Source organism: Nannobrachium achirus, assembly GCF_963921795.1.
Source record: "Nannobrachium achirus genome assembly, chromosome: 9".
Taxonomy (NCBI): domain Eukaryota; kingdom Metazoa; phylum Chordata; class Actinopteri; order Myctophiformes; family Myctophidae; genus Nannobrachium; species Nannobrachium achirus.
This window is the reverse complement of record NC_137818.1, coordinates 6,321,967-6,341,923: the sequence shown is the minus strand read 5'-3', so window position 1 is coordinate 6,341,923 and position 19,957 is coordinate 6,321,967. Positions and strand designations below refer to the sequence as shown.

Genomic DNA, 19,957 nt, shown 5'->3' with positions numbered 1-19,957 from the left:
TCCTAACATATGGTCATTTTAAATCCTTGATTGCAGATCTTCCTGCAAATGTCTGCAATTGTTTTTAAACTTGTTTTGTAAATGATCTGTAAATGTTTTGTAAATATTGATTGTACTCTGATGTATCTCGACGACACTGCAAATGAGGGCAACCTCAATGTCTCTCGAGTATAAATAAAGGTTTGAATGAAAAAAAAAAAAAGAAACAGAGCACATGAGCGGAGTGGGCTCTTGTCCCGCTCGCTAGTCGCTCTGGTCGGACACCATGCAAAATATTCAGACATGAAATTATTGTTATTGTTCTAGTGGAAAATACAGTTGCCTATACAGTACATTAATCAAAGACGTTTATTTGAGCATAATTATTCATCTTTATTCCTCTACAGACTCCCGGGCAATTATCTCAGTAACAGTGGATCCACCAGGAGAAGTTGTTGAGGGAAGAAAAGTGATTCTGACCTGCAGCAGTGATGCCAGCCCACCAGTAGACTACACCTGGTACAGACATAAAAGTAATATCTCCACTGGTCCTCAGCTGGTGATGGTCAATGTGTCTTCTGCAGACTCTGGAAACTACACCTGTCAGCCAACAAACACACAGAGATCATTACCTCACCATCTAGATGTTCAGTGTAAGTCAGCTAAACTTTTTGCCTTCTTTTTTTCTACTTTTCCTTTACAGACAGCAACAGAACTGCATAATTTGTTGAAGCACGTTTTTTTTGTGTGTCAAAAAGAGTGCTTTTAAAGTGACATAAATGTTTCTCCAATAGATGGTCCTAAGAACGTCCTTTTGGCAGTAAGTCCACCAGAAGATTTTGTCAAAGGAAGCTATGTCACTTTCACCTGCAGCAGCAGTGAATCAAATCCACCAATCCAGAATTATGTTATTTTCAAAGACAAGACTATAGTGGCACAGAAAGAGATATTTAACATCTCTAACATCCAACCCAGTGACAGTGGAATATACATCTGTCAGGCAAAGAACAACATCGCTACAGTCAGTTCACCTGGAGTCAGTGTTGATCTTCACCGTGAGTATTTCATTCAATTAAGATCTTTATCAGGCCTAAAATGTATGCTAATTAGTTGTGCCGGGCCAGTTAGGGCCCACTGCCCAGTCACAACTCTACAATGTTCCCAGTAGGCGAAGGAAGAACTGCCACCCCAAATTATTATTATGACCTTTTTTTATTGAAGGATAAACCCCTTGAGATGTAGCATCTCATTTTAGAGAGGGTCCATATTGAGCAAACACAGAACAATACATTACATGACATTACATTACATACAGTAACACAGTAACACAATACATCCATACATACACACAAGACAGGGTCTCTCCCAGAGGTTAATCGTTGAATGTTTCAAATCAGCCTCATGGTGGCATTAACAGGTCACTTCAGGTCCCATAAATCCTCTGATAGTGACCTCTATTCAATTAAAAAACGTCTTTCTATTAAAACATTTAGTGCCGAAAACGGAGATCCACCGAGGTCGGAGCTCTCCGTCTTTTGATCTTTTTAATGTAAGCGTATTAATATCATTGTTCGTTACTGAGAGAACGATCTTTTGATCTTTTTAATGTAAGCGTGTTAATATATATGAATACGCTTATATATATATATATATATATATATATATATATATATATATATATATATATATATATATATAATATAATATATTAATATTACTGTTTGTTACTGAGAGAACGATCCTCGGTTGCTAGGAGACCGATGCAGGCAAAGATAACCCGGAAATGAAAAGCACTTCTCCATCCAGTTCAACTTCTTCTTCTGCAGGGAAATGAGATCATCTCTGGTTCTAGGTTTCCACAGCGCCCATATTTCATTTGCACGCTGTTTAGTGGACACTAGATGAAACTACAACAGCCAGAGAAATATTCTTTCCTATCTGGGTGAATTCCAACACATTCACGGTCATGTCCGCACGGACACGGTAAAACACTGAAAACCCTGGCAGAAGCTACCGAATAATTAACTGCCAGGTATTAATGACCAGGTGCGTTGTTGAAACAAGCAGTTAAAAGTAGGTTTTCAAATACAAGCCTAGAGGGCGATGTTTACTATGATACCATGTGACTCTTCCTGGTCAGCAACAAGGAAGTTAAAAAAGAAGGAAGGGAAACCACGTGACCGCCGGGACCGGCCATGACGCTCGCTGACGCTCCCCATGGGTGTCAGAACTCACACCGGAAGTGCGATGAAATACGTGACACTGATGGAACCGGCTAGATCAGCTCATGAACAAACCTGGAAGAAACACTATTTAAGAACGACTGAGACCTTTGTCTTATAATCTGTTCAGGTATATAAAAGAAAACATATCACAGGTATTTTTTTAAATCACTTGCTTTTCGATGTGCACAGTACATAATTAAATAATAATAACAACAGTAAATAATAATCATTTCTGTCTCCAAAGTATCGCGAGATTTGGTTCCCAGACAGGAAACGGTGGATAGTCTCTCGATACTTGGCATGTTTAGAAACATACTTTGTGCTCTTTAGATACTGCTATAAAATGACAGAGTGCACACATTGAAAATCAACACAGCAGAAAAATAATTGTGACATGCCTTCTTTTATTTTCCTGAGCTGAGTATGTTATAAAGGTGTCAATTGTTCAGAAATAGTGTTTATTCATGAGCTGCTCCCAGGCTGCTCCACAGTCTTCCACTGACTCCAGTGCATTCTACCGAACTTCCGGCTGCAGTTTGGCACCCATGGTGCGACGAATCTGCCGGTTAAATTGCGAGATAGCGAAAGGGGCGTTGATGTATTTACCTCCTATTTACCTTGGTCAGCAACACAACACAACCAAACCAGACATGCTTACAGCCCCAAGGCATTTGGGGCTGTTCGCATTTTCTGGGGTTAAAATGTGCGGTGCGTGCAGCGCGGCGCTAAATTGTGGACCCTTTGCGGTCGGGTCGTGTGAATTTGCGGTCGGGTCGGTTAAACAGTGACTTACTCATTTACAATACATGTAGCAAAATTGGACTTGTTGCCTACCACCGATTGTTCTAGATATAATGAAGAAAATTAAATCTACAATAGAAATATAATATAGCCTACAGATAGTTATAGGAATATCCTAATATTTAGGGACTTGTCTTTAATATACAGGCATAGACAGACACAATGGCCGGGTTTCCCAAAGCGATCTTAAGCTTTAGGATGGTCGTAAGGCCATCGTAGCAGCAAAACTGTTATGAAGGCTCCTGTCAATCAAGAGCTTCCGCAGGCTACGACGGCTTTCGGGAAACCGGTCGAGAGTGTACAAGGGAACCAAATGGGCTGCTATGACGGGTGAGCGCACCTTCCGAATGACTTCAGCAAACCCATCGCTTGGTCTCCAAAACGATCGTAGAAGAACCTGTAAAGGCTCCTGTCAATCACGCAGACCTGTCTTACGAAGGTTTTTTTTAAAGGTGCCCTGGGGCGCCCTTAAACCCTTTGTAGTGAAGCTGATCACTATAAGTATAACTATAAAAGTATATAAAAAATCGATCTAAGTCAAGTGGATGGCAGAGTATAGCTAGCTTAGGCTACACACCTGCTATAAAAATAAGTAGGCCTAATATAGTGAGGGGGAAAAAAGAAAGAAAAAAAAAGATGAACTATATATTTGTTATGTTATGCATCTGTTGGGTTGCTTGAGAGAGCGCACCACAACACAAAATACTTACATAAAAATGAAGAGCTCCCCATTGGTTCTCAAAGTGTGGTCCGGGGACCCTTGGGGGTCCCCAGCTAAATGATATATAATACTGCACGGAAGCGGGGATAGAACCCGGAGTTTCCACTTGTCAGTCCAACACACAAGCCATCGCGTCAATCGAGCGCTGAATTTTCTTGGCAGGGCTGTTGTATTTAGTTAGGAAGTTATATGAACCAAATGGACCCTCATCTTGGGTATGTAGCCTGCTACGTGCATGTACAAATGGGACCATTTAATTGTACAGTACACTCTCTGAGTTACACGCATGATGAGGGTTCATTTGGTTCCTACTTCAACCTTGTTGCCACCGCTGTTGGCTTGGCGGACTGTATGTTAGACTGATGAGTCAAAGCCTCGGGTTCGACTCCCGTTTAAGTGCATCGCCACATATCAAGGACCCCTTGGGGTCCCCGGACTCACTTTGAAAATAAAAGCTCTATAATATAGTCTCATGGTAGCTTATATAAATATTTAAGATGATTTAGACGAACAGTTAAGTCGTAGTTTAAAATTAAAACAACTAGGCTATTTTGTGCAGCCGTTAAATCTTCCAAGTAGAGTTTAAAATAAAAACAAGGGGTCTGTGTGGTCAGTTAGCCTACCAACAAGTTTGTTAATTTTCAGCATTGTTTTCTACTTCTTTCTCGCGGGGCGAGTACAATCACACAACAGCTGAAATTCATTTGCGAGCGCAGCTGGTTGTGGGGATCAATCAGGACCCAGAGCCATTCAAGGAGAGTCGGTGCAGAGTTGCATCGTCTCCGTTCACATGGGGGCAGTGTTGGCAGAACTCTATAATACAAGGCTCTGGCCAGCCTAAGGGCATGCGTAGCCGGTTTTGAGAGAGGCGCGTTTGGGAAACAGCTTCGCCGTCGTACCGGAGTGTCCTACTACGGGCTCTTACGATCGCGGTACGACTTCGCTTTGGGAAACCCGGCCAATGCGTGCTGTGAGCTTGTAGATCGGCTATTTTCTCTACTTCTTAAATAGGCCTATTTGTTTTCTAAGATCATTTGTATTTTATTTATTCATGAAATTAGAAAAATCTTTTACATTTTTTTTAAATCATGAAATGTTAAGCTTTTTTGGTAGGGAATGTTTTTTGAAAATGTTTTGAAATAATTAAAAATGAAATGTAGGAAACCCAAAATGAAACAGTGTTTTAAATCGCAGATGATTTATTTAGTGGATTCTCCTTGCTGACTTTTTGTGACTTAATTGTCTCAGCCGAGCCTCATTATCTACTGTAGGCAGAAGGAACGGCACTAGCACAGCGTTAGTAGCATGTAGCTAAGCTAACCATAAGAAGTCCACAGTCACTCCACAACTACAGTACTACGCGACCACACTACAACAACTTTGCGAATGCTTTGAATTCTCTGCTTTGTGGCTCACAGTGGCTGTGTTGTGCTGAGCGCTGCCTGCAGTTGACATCACATGCAAGAGAAGGGAGCGCTTGTTTGTTAAAAAATAAAACGACCCGATCCACCTTCAACACTATTCTACAGACAAAACGGACGGATCCGTGAATAAGAAATAAACACTCCTCTTCTCATTGCTGCTCTGACAACACAACATCCCCTGACCCATCCAACATTTTTTAACAGATCTGCACGATGACCAATTTGGATTAAAAATGGCGATTTTCGCCGAAAAGCTACAAGTTGCATGCTTGCAACAGTGTTATCAGCGATAATGGCGTTTATCGTGCCATACTCAAAACTCTGGTCTCTAAACTACTTGAATTCACTATGATGTGTTCTATGAAAATTATTGAGGATTTAGTGGCTGTTGTTTTTATTTTTTTGCATTATGGAAGTTTAATCATATCTTGTAATTGTGTCTCTACCAGGCGATTAAAAACTCTCCGATTTCAGTGGTGCTTGTGCAACTTTGATGATTGCATTAAAGATATAAGGACAATCTGACTCTGATTATAAACCACTTGAACCTCAGCTTCTATATTTTAGGCTAGGGGGAACATAATCCAAACATCTACAATACATCTGACCACCTGTAACTGCACTGTTATGTCGCTCCCCTTCACACTGGGTGAGGTTTCATGAACAAGGCTTTACTTTTTTACCACATGTTCTGTTGTCTCTGTACAGCTGTCAGGTTGGTGGGAGGAACCAGTCACTGTGCTGGTACACTGGAAGTGAAACACCAGAGAGAGTGGAGACCAACGGCTGATCTTACATCTAACTGGAACCTGAAGTCATCATCTGTTGTTTGTAAACAGCTCGACTGTGGCTCTGCTGCTCACACTAAATGGAGTCATGGTTCTAAACGTCAACCTGTATGGTGGATTACATCTTCCTGTAATGGTTCTGAATCTACACTGAGTGAATGTGGAAAAATGCAGCCTGTTGAATCTGGGGACAGACTGGAGGTGATCTGTTCAGGTAACAAACAATGACTTCAACAACAACACTAATCTATACTGTCTGTCTGTCTGTCTGTCTGTCTGTCTGTCTGTCTGTCTGTCTGTCTGTCTGTCTGTCTGTCTGTCTGTCTGTCTGTCTGCACCATCTCATGTTCTATCTCTATCTGTATGTCCGTATGTCTGTTCTAGTCCGTTTTAGTGTTCTATAACATCCCTTCTACCAAAACAAAGGAACAGTGAACATCTTCTGTCCTTCCCCCATGTTTTAGTCTGGCCTCAAATTCATATTATTTATCTGTTTATGTAAAAACATATATTTGTATATAATACAGTAAGACGCCATAAGGAAGAGAAGCTCACATGGCTTCTTTGGCATGTATACATACCCTTCTGCTGAGCTGGTCGAGTCATCACTGTGATGTCAGAACAGGTCAGCTATATCCATATATGGAGTCTGTGAGGTCAGATGTAGAGGTATTGACCAGCTCCATATATGGAGATCTAGGTGATGATAGCAGTCTTTGAATGATTGAATATTTTATTTGACAAAAATTGAGAACAGTACAAGTATAGTCAATACAATACAAAGTAGTACAGTACAGTTAAACACCCTGTCTAAAAGTAGCATCCCACACAAGACCGTAAAAGGGTCTTGTTTATGTCAGAAGTCCATTTATGGATATCAAGGGTTTCATGAGGTCAGTGTCGTGATCTTCATATATGGAGATCCAGGTGATGATAGTCTGCAGTCTTGATTTGCTAATAATCTGAACATATATTCAGTAGCTGTTGGAACCCAGTGCTGCTAGGAGACCGAATGGCGAAATCATCAGCATACATGAAATGATTAATCAGAGTGTTACCAAGCACACATCCCATTCTAGAGTTACTAAGCTGTACAGAGAGGTCATTCATGTAAATATTGAAGAAGGCAGGGGAGAGAATCCCCCCCCCCCCCCTGCCGGACCCCATTCCCAACCTTAAACGGTGCAGATAGTGATACTTTATCGCCCCATCAAATCTGCATGCTCTGGTTAGCATACCAGTATGAGAGAATTCTAATAATAATAGACATTGTGGCGTTACCCACTGACCCACTGACCTGATCTGCCAGGTTTCATAGTAAACTGTGACATACGGTCGCAATAATATAGATTCTGGCAGCCGTGTGGCACCTGAGCATGGGTGTATGAGTATACACCCAAGCGTATGAGTAGCACAGCTTGGATGCAGCAAGTACTGGGATCTGATGGTAGGTGTGTCACTCCACCTCAGCAATCTATCTCCCAGGGGTCTAGAGCATTGTAACAGAACAGACTCCATCTCCCAGAGGTCTAGAGCATTGTAACAGGGACAGACTCCATCTCCCAGGGGTCTAGAGCATTGTAACAGGGACAGACTCCATCTCCCAGGGGTCTAGAGCATTGTAACAGGACAGACTCCATCTCCCAGGGGTCTAGAGCATTGTAACAGGACAGACTACATCTCCCAGGGGTCTAGAGCATTGTAACAGGACATACTCCATCTCCCAGGGGTCTAGAGCATTGTAACGGGGACATACTCCATCTCCCAGGGGTCTAGAGCATTGTAACAGGGACAGACTACATCTCCCAGGGGTCTAGAGCATTGTAACAGGACAGACTCCATCTCCCAGGGGTCTAGAGCATTGTAACGGGGACATACTCCATCTCCCAGGGGTCTAGAGCATTGTAACGGGGACATACTCCATCTCCCAGGGGTCTAGAGCATTGTAACAGGACAGACTCCATCTCCCAGGGGTCTAGAGCATTGTAACAGGACAGACTCCATCTCCCAGGGGTCTAGAGCATTGTAACGGGGACATTCTCCATCTCCCAGGGGTCTAGAGCATTGTAACGGGGACATTCTCCATCTCCCAGGGGTCTAGAGCATTGTAACAGGACAGACTCCATCTCCCAGGGGTCTAGAGCATTGTAACAGGACAGACTCCATCTCCCAGGGGTCTAGAGCATTGTAACGGGGACATACTCCATCTCCCAGGGGTCTAGAGCATTGTAACAGGACAGACTCCATCTCCCAGGGGTCTAGAGCATTGTAACAGGACAGACTCCATCTCCCAGGGGTCTAGAGCATTGTAACAGGACAGACTCCATCTCCCAGGGGTCTAGAGCATTGTAACAGGGACAGACTCCATCTCCCAGGGGTCTAGAGCATGTTGTGTAAGGAGATTTTGTGAGGAGTTGATTAAAGGCTTTCTGTTGTAAGAGTCTTTGTCTCTTTTCCTGCAGAAGACTAGTTTTTAGGCCTTTTAGAATAACCTGAGAAATGACCCCTTGGCTTCAATATGGTTAATGGCTAAATGTGATACGTTAGGCCTACAAGTGCAATATATAAATGGTAAAAATGGTGCATGTATTTACTATTTATATAGCACCTTTATCCAAGGCCCTTTACATTGAGCATTACATTAACCCACACACTCACTCACGCATAGACATTTTGACATTGACTCTCGTGGGGAGCCTGGGATCGAACTGTGAACCTCCCGGTTCCCAAGCGGCTGCTCTACCTCCTGAGCCACTGCCACCCCATAGAACAATTAAATAATACATTATTGTTATTGTCCATCTGACCACAACATAATCTCATGCTATGTCTCCATCTGGTCCAGACCTGTTCTCCAAGTGTGGAAAACCTGATCCTCCTGATACAGCCAAGCTTGCCAGAGGAAGGCTGTCTCGTCCTGGGGATCATCCCTGGCAGGTGTCCCTGCAGCGCAGAACCAAAGGCTCAGAGGAACCGTTCAAACATGCATGTGGAGGCGTCCTCATTGCATCCTGTTGGGTCCTCACTGCTGGTCACTGCATGTAAGGGGCACTAAATTACTGTTTTCTTACGGTATAGGGAACAGGCAACCTTAGGCATGGGCGGATTTAGCTTGTAGATTTAAACTAGACCAAAGTCAGAGAAGGTCATAAAAATAGCAAAAATAGCTGATCTACAAGCTCAATGTTCTGCATATCCACTGGAAATCTACTGTCTTGCCAATGATCTGTAGAGTACTTGAGTTCCAAGGAGATGCAGGTGGTCTTAATGAATTCTGGTTGTTTCTACAGTAACAGTTCTATGGAGATGCAGGTGGTCTTAATGAATGACTGCGTGTTTCTACAGTAACAGTAATATGGAGATGCAGGTGGTCGTGGGGAGATTGGATCATACGGACTATACAGAACATGGAAAGAATGACCAGATCATCCCTGTGGCGAAAGACATCATTCACAAGTCTTACAGGCAATCAAAGTTACCTGATGGTAGTCTATCGGCTGTTAGTAATGACATTGGTGAGGACATGAACTTAATGTCACTGACACAACATGATTAACTGTCAAGCCAGTTAGCATTCTGAATGTATTGACATAACTGTGGAGAAAGTATGCAACGTTGTTCAACATTGGCTTGTTGTAATGTAATTATATCATTTAATAAATGAGATGTATGCTCATCAGAGATGCTAATAATGTACCATTCTGCGTGTCAGCTTTACTTCAACTGAAGGCCATCCACAGTCCTCTGTGTGCCGTGGAAAGTCGCTATGTTAAAACTGCCTGTCTGCCGAACCAGCTCTTCCCTGATGGCATGGACTGTGTGCTTTCTGGATGGGGCCGCACTCGTATGTATCTAACTACACATTATCACCAGGGACGTGCTGGCCATTGGGAAAAGCGGGACAACTCCCGAACGACCGGTTCATTCCCGTCCGGTCCAGGCCGGCCATTAGGAAAAAATAATAATAAATGTCGGCCTTCGTTCCATTTTGGGGGCTGGGCGGTTTCTAAAAGTTTCAAATTTATACATTTTTTCGCAAAGCAAAGCCCTAGCTGCTTCATCATATAAGGCCGACAGCAGATCTACAAGCAGATCTACAAGCAGCTAGACAGCAGATCTACAAGCACACAATGCCTCGCGGTGCGAGGCGTTGTGTGCTTGTAGATCTGCTGTTTTCACTAGTTTAAATCATTTTTTAAATGATAAATGCAAAACAAACAGTTTTGGACATACAAGGTTTCCACCCGACAACGTCGAAATATAACTCATGTACAGTAATTGGCCCACTGGCTTGTCACTTGTCATGATCTGAAATGGCAAATCTTTGAGTAGCAGCACTCAATGAGGGCCCCTCCAACTCTTTTTCCCGGGCTGAATCAGGTGCCCAGCACGTCCCTGATTATCACTGATCTGAATCAATTACTACACTAACCATGGTATGTATCTAACTACACATTAGCACTGGTCTGAATCAATTACCATACTAAACATGGTATGTATCTAACTATACATTAGCACTGGTCTGAATCAATTACCACTCTAAACATGGTATGTATCTAACTATACATTAGCACTGGTCTGAATCAACCTGATGCCACAGACAGTTTAGAGAAGGTTCACACTTTTCTAAACCCATTGCCTTCACGAACAGTTTGTGTCATGTGCCATTGATGCATTTGGGCTCTTTACTGTCTATTCTTCTATATGCTATTAATTCATTTACCAGTGGAAAGTGAAACTTTAGATTGATATTGTCTTTCTGTGTTCTTGACCCCCAGGAGAAGAAACAAAAAGTTCCAGTAAGCTGTTTGATGCCCACATTCCCCTGATCTCTAGGGAGAGCTGTGATGCTGCCTACGCAGGACGACTGGACAATACCATGATCTGTGCAGGAGACATAGAGAGAGGAGTTGACGCCTGCACAGTGAGTGACTAGTAACAACAAGGAAAAAAAGAATGCTGCCATCAGCAGTATACACCTTCAGAGATGTTACAAACACCTTCAGAGATGTTATAAACATCACCCCATGTCCTCTTTCAAACTAATGCAAAATAAACATTCAAAATACACATATAGCTGTTCATTTCATACGTGAAGGTGCCGAGTTAACAGCATTTGTTTTCATATATTTCTTTTATATAATATAGATATATATATATATAGACAATAAAAAATAAATAAAAGATGAATCAAAGAAACATGGCCCCCTCACGTATTAGGAGGGCAGTATGAGTCACCAGAACCAAGGACGGGTGGTTTTGATGAATCTAACATGATTAAATTGAATTGAAGTTAAAATTGGTTAGGATGGGGGTGTGTCTGATCTTTAAAGGCCGTTTCTCAAAATGAGTTTTTCCTCATACTTCGGTACAAAGATCTCCACTTCAGTTGCACCCACATACACCAAACCTTCCAGTTTTATTCTTATCTATATCATGAAGATCTTTACAGAAGTGTTTGTTGATATATCATTCATAGCCTGATTTACATCACATTTTATTCCTAAAAACATGGCGAAAATAGTTTTTTTATGCCTGTTGACACTATTTTATGATTTATGGAGTGATAAAAAGAGATATCCCCTCTGTAATTAGTTTGTGTCTCTTATATGTCAAGAAAAGAAAACAATAGTTTTAAACCTGGCATTATCCAATCTTCAGATTTATGTACCTGAAAAGTGTGCAAATTGGGTATTATTAGCACATATAATGTCTAATTTGCATATATCCAAACAATTACAAACAGAAAACTTGTAATTCAAAGAGTCTTAGTCTTGATGTAAGTAATCACATATCATTTCAGAAAACTTGTAATTCAAAGATTCTTAGTCTTGATGTAAGTAATCAACTGGAAAAGTTTCATTGTGGTAGCTATTAGTTATTTTTTTTTACCCTATTCACCTGTAGTGTCTCGATCGCTGATTAATGTGATGGTATCTTACCATCACCTCTCTGTATTAAACATCCATACTGTCCTTCCAGGGTGATTCAGGTGGACCTCTGATGTGTAAAGGATTGGATGGGATTCACTATGTGGCTGGTTTGGTGAGCTGGGGGACTGCAACGTGTGGTGAGAAGAACAAGCCTGGTGTCTACGCCAATGTCCACATGTATGGGGACTGGATTAATAACACCATGTATGGTGTTGATGATTACGATACATATGAATTTGTATCGTTATATGAAGACCCCTGAGCGCAATCGACCCTGACCTCAACCTCCAACTCCACGTTAAGGTCATTCTGTCCTCATTTCATCATCTTAGAAATGTCACAAAAAAACAAATAGTTGTTGACCACCTCTGATCTGGCAAAATAATTAACGCCCTCTTCTCTTCTCATGCCTACACTACTGTAACTGTAACTGGAGAGAGTTGACCTAGACTACTGTAACTGTAACTGGAGAGAGTTGACCTAGACTACTGTAACTGTAACTTTAGGGAGTTGATCTAGACTACTGTAACTGTAACTTTAGGGAGTTGATCTAGACTACTGTAACTGTAACTTTAGGGAGTTGACCTAGACTACTGTAACTGTAACTGTAGGGAGTTGACCTAGACTACTGTAACTGCAACTGTAACTGTAACTGGAGAGAGTTGACCTAGACTACTGTAACTGTAACTGTAACTGTAGGGAGTTGACCTAGACTACTGTCACTGTAACTGTTACTGTAACTGGAGAGAGTTGACCTAGACTACTGTAACTGTAACTGTAACTGTAGAGAGTTGACCTAGACTACTGTAACTGTAACTGTAACTGTAGGGAGTTGACCTAGACTACTGTCACTGTAACTGTTACTGTAACTGGAGAGAGTTGACCTACACTACTGTAACTGTAACTGGAGAGAGTTGACCTAGACTACTGTAACTGTAACTGTAACTGTAGGGAGTTGACCTAGACTACTGTCACTGTAACTGTTACTGTAACTGGAGAGAGTTGACCTACACTACTGTAACTGTAACTGTAACTGGAGAGAGTTGACCTAGACTACTGTAACTGTAACTGTAACTGTAGGGAGTTGACCTAGACTACTGTCACTGTAACTGTTACTGTAACTGGAGAGAGTTGACCTAGACTACTGTAACTGTTACTGTAACTGGAGAGAGTTGACCTAGACTACTGTAACTGTAACTGTTACTGGAGAGAGTTGACCTAGACTACTGTAACTGTAACTGTAACTGGAGAGAGTTGACCTAGACTACTGTAACTGTAACTGTAACTGTAGGGAGTTGACCTAGACTACTGTAACTGTAACTGTAACTGGAGAGAGTTGACCTAGACTACTGTAACTGTAACTGTTACTGTAACTGGAGAGAGTTGACCTAGACTACTGTAACTGTAACTGGAGAGAGTTGACCTAGACTACTGTAACTGTAACTGTAACTGTAGGGAGTTGACCTAGACTACTGTCACTGTAACTGTTACTGTAACTGGAGAGAGTTGACCTACACTACTGTAACTGTAACTGTAACTGGAGAGAGTTGACCTAGACTACTGTAACTGTAACTGTAACTGTAGGGAGTTGACCTAGACTACTGTCACTGTAACTGTTACTGTAACTGGAGAGAGTTGACCTAGACTACTGTAACTGTTACTGTAACTGGAGAGAGTTGACCTAGACTACTGTAACTGTAACTGTTACTGGAGAGAGTTGACCTAGACTACTGTAACTGTAACTGTAACTGGAGAGAGTTGACCTAGACTACTGTAACTGTAACTGTAACTGTAGGGAGTTGACCTAGACTACTGTAACTGTAACTGTAACTGGAGAGAGTTGACCTAGACTACTGTAACTGTAACTGTTACTGTAACTGGAGAGAGTTGACCTAGACTACTGTAACTGTAACTGGAGAGAGTTGACCTAGACTACTGTAACTGTAACTGTAGGGAGTTGACCTAGACTACTGTAACTGTAACTGTAACTGGAGAGAGTTGACCTAGACTACTGTAACTGTAACTGTAGGGAGTTGACCTAGACTACTGTAACTGTAACTGGAGAGAGTTGACCTAGACTACTGTAACTGTAACTGTAACTGTAGGGAGTTGATCTAGACTACTGTAACTGTAACTTTAGAGAGTTGACCTAGACTACTGTAACTGCAACTGTAACTGGAACTGGAGAGAGTTGACCTAGACTACTGTAACTGTAACTGGAGAGAGTTGACCTAGACTACTGTAACTGGAACTGTAACTGGAGAGAGTTGACCTACACTACTGTAACTGTAACTGGATAGAGTTGACCTAGACTACTGTAACTGTAACTGTAACTGTAGGGAGTTGACCTAGACTACTGTCACTGTAACTGTTACTGTAACTGGAGAGAGTTGACCTAGACTACTGTAACTGTAACTGTAGAGTTGACCTAGACTACTGTAACTGTAACTGTAACAGTAGAGTTGACCTAGACTACTGTAACTGTAACTGGAGAGAGTTGACCTAGACTACTGTAACTGTAACTGGAGAGAGTTGACCTAGACTACTGTAACTGTAACTGGAGAGAGTTGACCTAGACTACTGTAACTGTAACTGGAGAGAGTTGACCTGACAACGAAGGCGGACTAAACGGGACTTGAGAAAATGCATTGTTTTCTCACTGTTGATGATTGTTTACGTTGACAAAACATGATGAGAAAGATGAAATGTTACCTCAATGTGGTGGTCATTAGAAAACATTATTAATGATTAGAAGAAGAAAAGCTCAGCTAACAGTAAGAACCACAATGTCATGTTTGCCTGTCCTGATTAAGGAAGCCTAAGGCGCTCTACAGACGGACAGCGGTTGCCGCCGGGGCTCCCGCTTGGATCTGCGAGGACCGCGCCGCGGTGATACACAAACACACTCGCTCTTTGAGTAAACGCTGCGCGGTATTTCACAAAGATGAACACAATCCATCTCTCACCGCCCGCGTACGCATGCACAAACGAGCACGCTCGCGGGGGATTTCACGGGGCCGCGCCCGCTCGCCTCGCCGCCCCAAAACTTCGCTGCGCGGCTGAAAAAGCCGCCCGCCTCCCGTTGAAAATGAATTACTAGCAGGCGGTGACCGCGTACCGTCTGGAATCCCCTTAAGTTGGGAGATATAGTTTTGTTTGTTTCATTTAATTAATTTGAAATACAAGAATGTGTTGTTGGCGAAGTGTTTTCGCCTCCCTAATATTTTGATAAAATGTAATATGAAATATAAGTGAAATGTGTGGTTTTAGTGTTAGGGTATTGTTTAGGGTACATAAAATACACTTTTTTTGATGAAGTGTTTCTTTTTTTTAACTTTTTGATTGATTTAGCCTGTGATAACATTTGTAAAAGTTCAGATATGTCATCAGGGTGGAATAATGTATTAAGACAACACCACCTAACTTTATGGCCTATTGATAAATCACAGTGAAATTAGAAACCTACTCCTCCAGCAGAGTGGAAAACAATTAAGCGCTAGTATAGTGGAGGGCCCCAAATAGTACGATATTTACAGGGAAATGGGCCGAAAACAATTTATTCATTTACGGACCACTGTTGCGAGAGGAAGTTTGGAGCCCTTAAATATTTTGCATTTATTTCTAGATTTGAACTTTGTAATTTTTTCCCCAATCAAACAGCTCTCAGATGGCCTCTATCGTTGGCAAAGGGATTTTGTGAGTTCCTAGAACTACAACTTATTTAGCTGTTTTTCCTGTATTACTATTATATCCTTTTATATCTTTTTTTAGCTTTTGCTGTTTTTCTGGGATTACTAGTTGAATCATTTCATCCCTTTTTGAATTTGTATAATTTTTGTGACTTTCTTTTCTGAACTTTTAAATAAACCTGGAATTATTGGAAATTAAGAACTTGTCTCGTGCTAGTTTCCTTGGCATCTCTATAATTCTGTTGAGTAATAAACCTATTAACTAACAACACTGTTTTGATTCTGTGTAATTACCCTGTACTGATAACTTAAGTGTTTCAAACCAAGCAAAGAGGGTTAACTTGTTTAAAGAGGTGGTGCCATAGTTTTGTACTTTTTCTGTTTTTCATGTGTCTAGGAGGTTGAAAGTACTTCATTAGACCCCCTGATGTGTGTGTTTTTTTTTTTTAAATGATGTATTCTCTTAGTATTTGTTTGTTTTCTCTTGGAGGCTGCCACCTTGTGGCCGAAAGTGTCAGTTAAAAAACACAGATACTGTGACACCCTTAGTATCAACTCCTCCCCAATTGCCATTCACCCAACACTGTGGGGTGTGGCTATACCAGCTGGGTCACCACCCACCATGCCATCCATGCATACTTAATGAACTGGGGGTGTGGCCACATAAAAACCCAATTTTAACTCTTTCTGTATACTTTTTTGGAAAAGAATCTTCCTCCTAGTATAATCATAATACCTGATAATCATGTTTTAGAGGGGGGGGGGGGGGGGGGGGAATCATGGCACCACCTCTTTAAAGTAGCAGTGGTCCAACAATGATGAATGACAAGCAGTAACAAGGGAAAAGAAACAGAGGAGAGGTCTGGAAATCATTTCCACCTCTTGAGGAGGAACTTCTGTTCCTAATCTCAGTGCAGAAACCTCGCTGAGCCATGGAAGTATGAAGAAAACAACAGAAGGAGACATACAGTAGGCGGCGAGAAGAGAACACAGTCCTCCTTTAAGATAGAGAGGGGAATATAAAGGGAATCCCCAGTTTGACACTATGTCACTGACATCTAAAGGGAATCCCCAGTTTGACACTATGTCACTGACATCTAAATGGAATCCCCAGTTTGACACTATGTCACTGACACCTAAAGGGAATCCCCAGTTTGACACTATGTTCATTGACATCTAAAGGGAATCCCCAGTTTGACACTATGTTCACTGACATCTAAAGGGAATCCCCAGTTTGACACTATGTTCACTGACATCTAAAGGGAATCCCCAGTTTGACACTATGTTCACTGACATCTAAAGGGAATCCCCAGTTTGACACTATGTTCACTGACATCTAAATGGAATCCCCAGTTTGACACTACGTCACTGACATCTAAAGGGAATCCCCAGTTTGACACTATGTTCACTGACATCTAAAGGGAATCCCCAGTTTGACACTATGTCACTGACATCTAAAGGGAATCCCCAGTTTGACACTATGTCACTGACATCTAAAGGGAATCCCCAGTTTGACACTATGTCACTGACATCTAAATGGAATCCCCAGTTTGACACTATGTCACTGACACCTAAAGGGAATCCCCAGTTTGACACTATGTTCACTGACATCTAAAGGGAATCCCCAGTTTGACACTATGTTCACTGACATCTAAAGGGAATCCCCAGTTTGACACTATGTTCACTGACATCTAAAGGGAATCCCCAGTTTGACACTATGTTCACTGACATCTAAAGGGAATCCCCAGTTTGACACTATGTTCACTGACATCTAAAGGGAATCCCCAGTTTGACACTACGTCACTGACATCTAAAGGGAATCCCCAGTTTGACACTATGTTCACTGACATCTAAAGGGAATCCCCAGTTTGACACTATGTCACTGACATCTAAAGGGAATCCCCAGTTTGACACTATGTCACTGACATCTAAAGGGAATCCCCAGTTTGACACTATGTCACTGACATCTAAATGGAATCCCCAGTTTGACACTATGTCACTGACACCTAAAGGGAATCCCCAGTTTGACACTATGTTCACTGACATCTAAAGGGAATCCCCAGTTTGACACTATGTTCACTGACATCTAAAGGGAATCCCCAGTTTGACACTATGTTCACTGACATCTAAAGGGAATCCCCAGTTTGACACTATGTTCACTGACATCTAAAGGGAATCCCCAGTTTGACACTATGTTCACTGACATCTAAAGGGAATCCCCAGTTTGACACTATGTCACTGACATCTAAAGGGAATCCCCAGTTTGACACTATGTTCACTGACATCTAAAGGGAATCCCCAGTTTGACACTATGTTCACTGACATCTAAAGGGAATCCCCAGTTTGACACTATGTTCACTGACATCTAAAGGGAATCCCCAGTTTGACACTATGTTCACTGACATCTAAAGGGAATCCCCAGTTTGACACTATGTTCACTGACATCTAAAGGGAATCCCCAGTTTGACACTATGTTCACTGACATCTAAAGGGAATCCCCAGTTTGACACTACGTCACTGACATCTAAAGGGAATCCCCAGTTTGACACTATGTTCACTGACATCTAAAGGGAATCCCCAGTTTGACACTATGTCACTGACACCTAAAGAGAATCCCCAGTTTGACACTATGTCACTGCCATCTAAAGGGAATCCCCAGTTTGACACTATGTCACTGCCATCTAAAGGGAATCCCCAGTTTGACACTATGTCACTGACACCTAAAGGGAATCCCCAGTTTGACACTATGTCACTGACACCTAAAGAGAATCCCCAGTTTGACACTATGTCACTGACACCTAAAGAGAATCCCCAGTTTGACACTATGTTCACTGACATCTAAATGGAATCCCCAGTTTGACACTATGTCACTGACACCTAAAGAGAATCCCCAGTTTGACACTATGTCACTGACACCTAAAGAGAATCCCCAGTTTGACACTATGTCACTGACACCTAAAGAGAATCCCCAGTTTGACACTATGTCACTGACACCTAAAGAGAATCCCCAGTTTGACACTATGTCACTGACATCTAAATGGAATCCCCAGTTTGACACTATGTCACTGCCATCTAAAGGGAATCCCCAGTTTGACACTATGTCACTGCCATCTAAAGGGAATCCCCAGTTTGACACTATGTCACTGACACCTAAAGGGAATCCCCAGTTTGACACGTCGGGGCAGAAAGGCTCTGGAGGTGTGTCATCTCGGGCTCCCAGAACGCAGGAGAGATCTCAAATTGAACAGATGCAAGACGTGGTGAGCTTGTAGATCTATTTTTGCCTAAGAAAGATCTGGTGCCCTCCCCCTGTGATGACCCCTCATTTCTCACATGGCCTTCTTCTAGCGCCACCATGAGGCAGATTCTAGCAAGATACATTTTTGGACACTGCTCCTACAGATTTTGCCCTAAAATCATGCAAAGCGGTACACAGTATCTCTACAGTCATGTCATCAACATGGATCTGTCCCATTTCCCATATTCCCTCCTGATTGGCTACCATTGCCTTCTAAAGTTTGTGTATGCGACCTAAAGGTCACTTATCTCCCGATTAGGGAGTCTTACTGGTTGTAAAATTATGAATAATAATGGTGGCTGGCCAATCGGGGGGGCACAACGTCTAATCAGGGGGCTCCCCAATGCCCCCCTGTGAAGCCGCCTATATGAGTAGGCCTATGTGTTTACCTTGTTTTAAGTCGCTCTGGAGGAAGAGTGTCTGATAAAAGCCTACGTTGTATCGTAGGTCAGTGGTTGCCAAACTTGGGTTCGGGACCCCAAGTGGGGTCCCCAAATTATTTAGCTGATGATTATCTTAATGTAATTTATTTTTCTCACTCAACAGTAAACAACATGCAACCAACATACAGTAGGCCTAAGTGTATAGGCCTACAGGGTATCTGCACATTTATAAAGTGACAATTTAAGGACTTTAATATCAAACTGGCCAAACTGTCAAATATTAAGTAAGCAAGAGGCGAACATTGTGAAAATATCCGATCTACATGCTCACAACACCTCACACTGCGAGGTGTTGTGAGCATCAGGGACGTGCTGGGCAAGAAAAAGAAAACATTGAATTCGTTTTTTTAATTCATGAAAAGAATTGTGCTTTTTTAAGGAATGTTTTTTGGAAATGTTTTGAACTAATAATAATTTAAAAACTAAATGAAGGAAATCAAAAAATTAAAGGACGCATAAAAAATTGTCTGTGACCCACAAATGGGTCCCGACCCACTGTTTGGGAACCAGTGTTGTAAGACATCTAATTTAAAGGAGTAGTTCACCCACCAAAATGACTTTCCTTCTATTGATTATGGAGACTTGAGTTCAATAACACTTTTTTGTATTTGTTGCATTCCTAAGATAACACATTTATTAGGCTATAGTAAATTTAC

General features: G+C 41.9%; 1 protein-coding gene across 1 annotated transcript; it reads left to right on the top strand.

Moving 5' to 3' along the window:
* Positions 1-425: 425 nt before the first annotated feature.
* On the top strand, positions 426-12,133 carry LOC308291820 (atrial natriuretic peptide-converting enzyme-like; the record flags this gene model as incomplete). Its single annotated transcript, XM_080733952.1, has 7 exons — positions 426-632; positions 774-1,034; positions 5,859-6,152; positions 8,784-8,951; positions 9,651-9,782; positions 10,717-10,862; positions 11,921-12,133. Exons 1-7 carry the CDS (start codon positions 542-544, stop codon positions 12,131-12,133), a joined length of 1,305 nt encoding a protein of 434 aa, XP_080590078.1. The 5' UTR covers positions 426-541.
* Between the last annotated feature and the right edge of the window lie 7,824 nt (positions 12,134-19,957).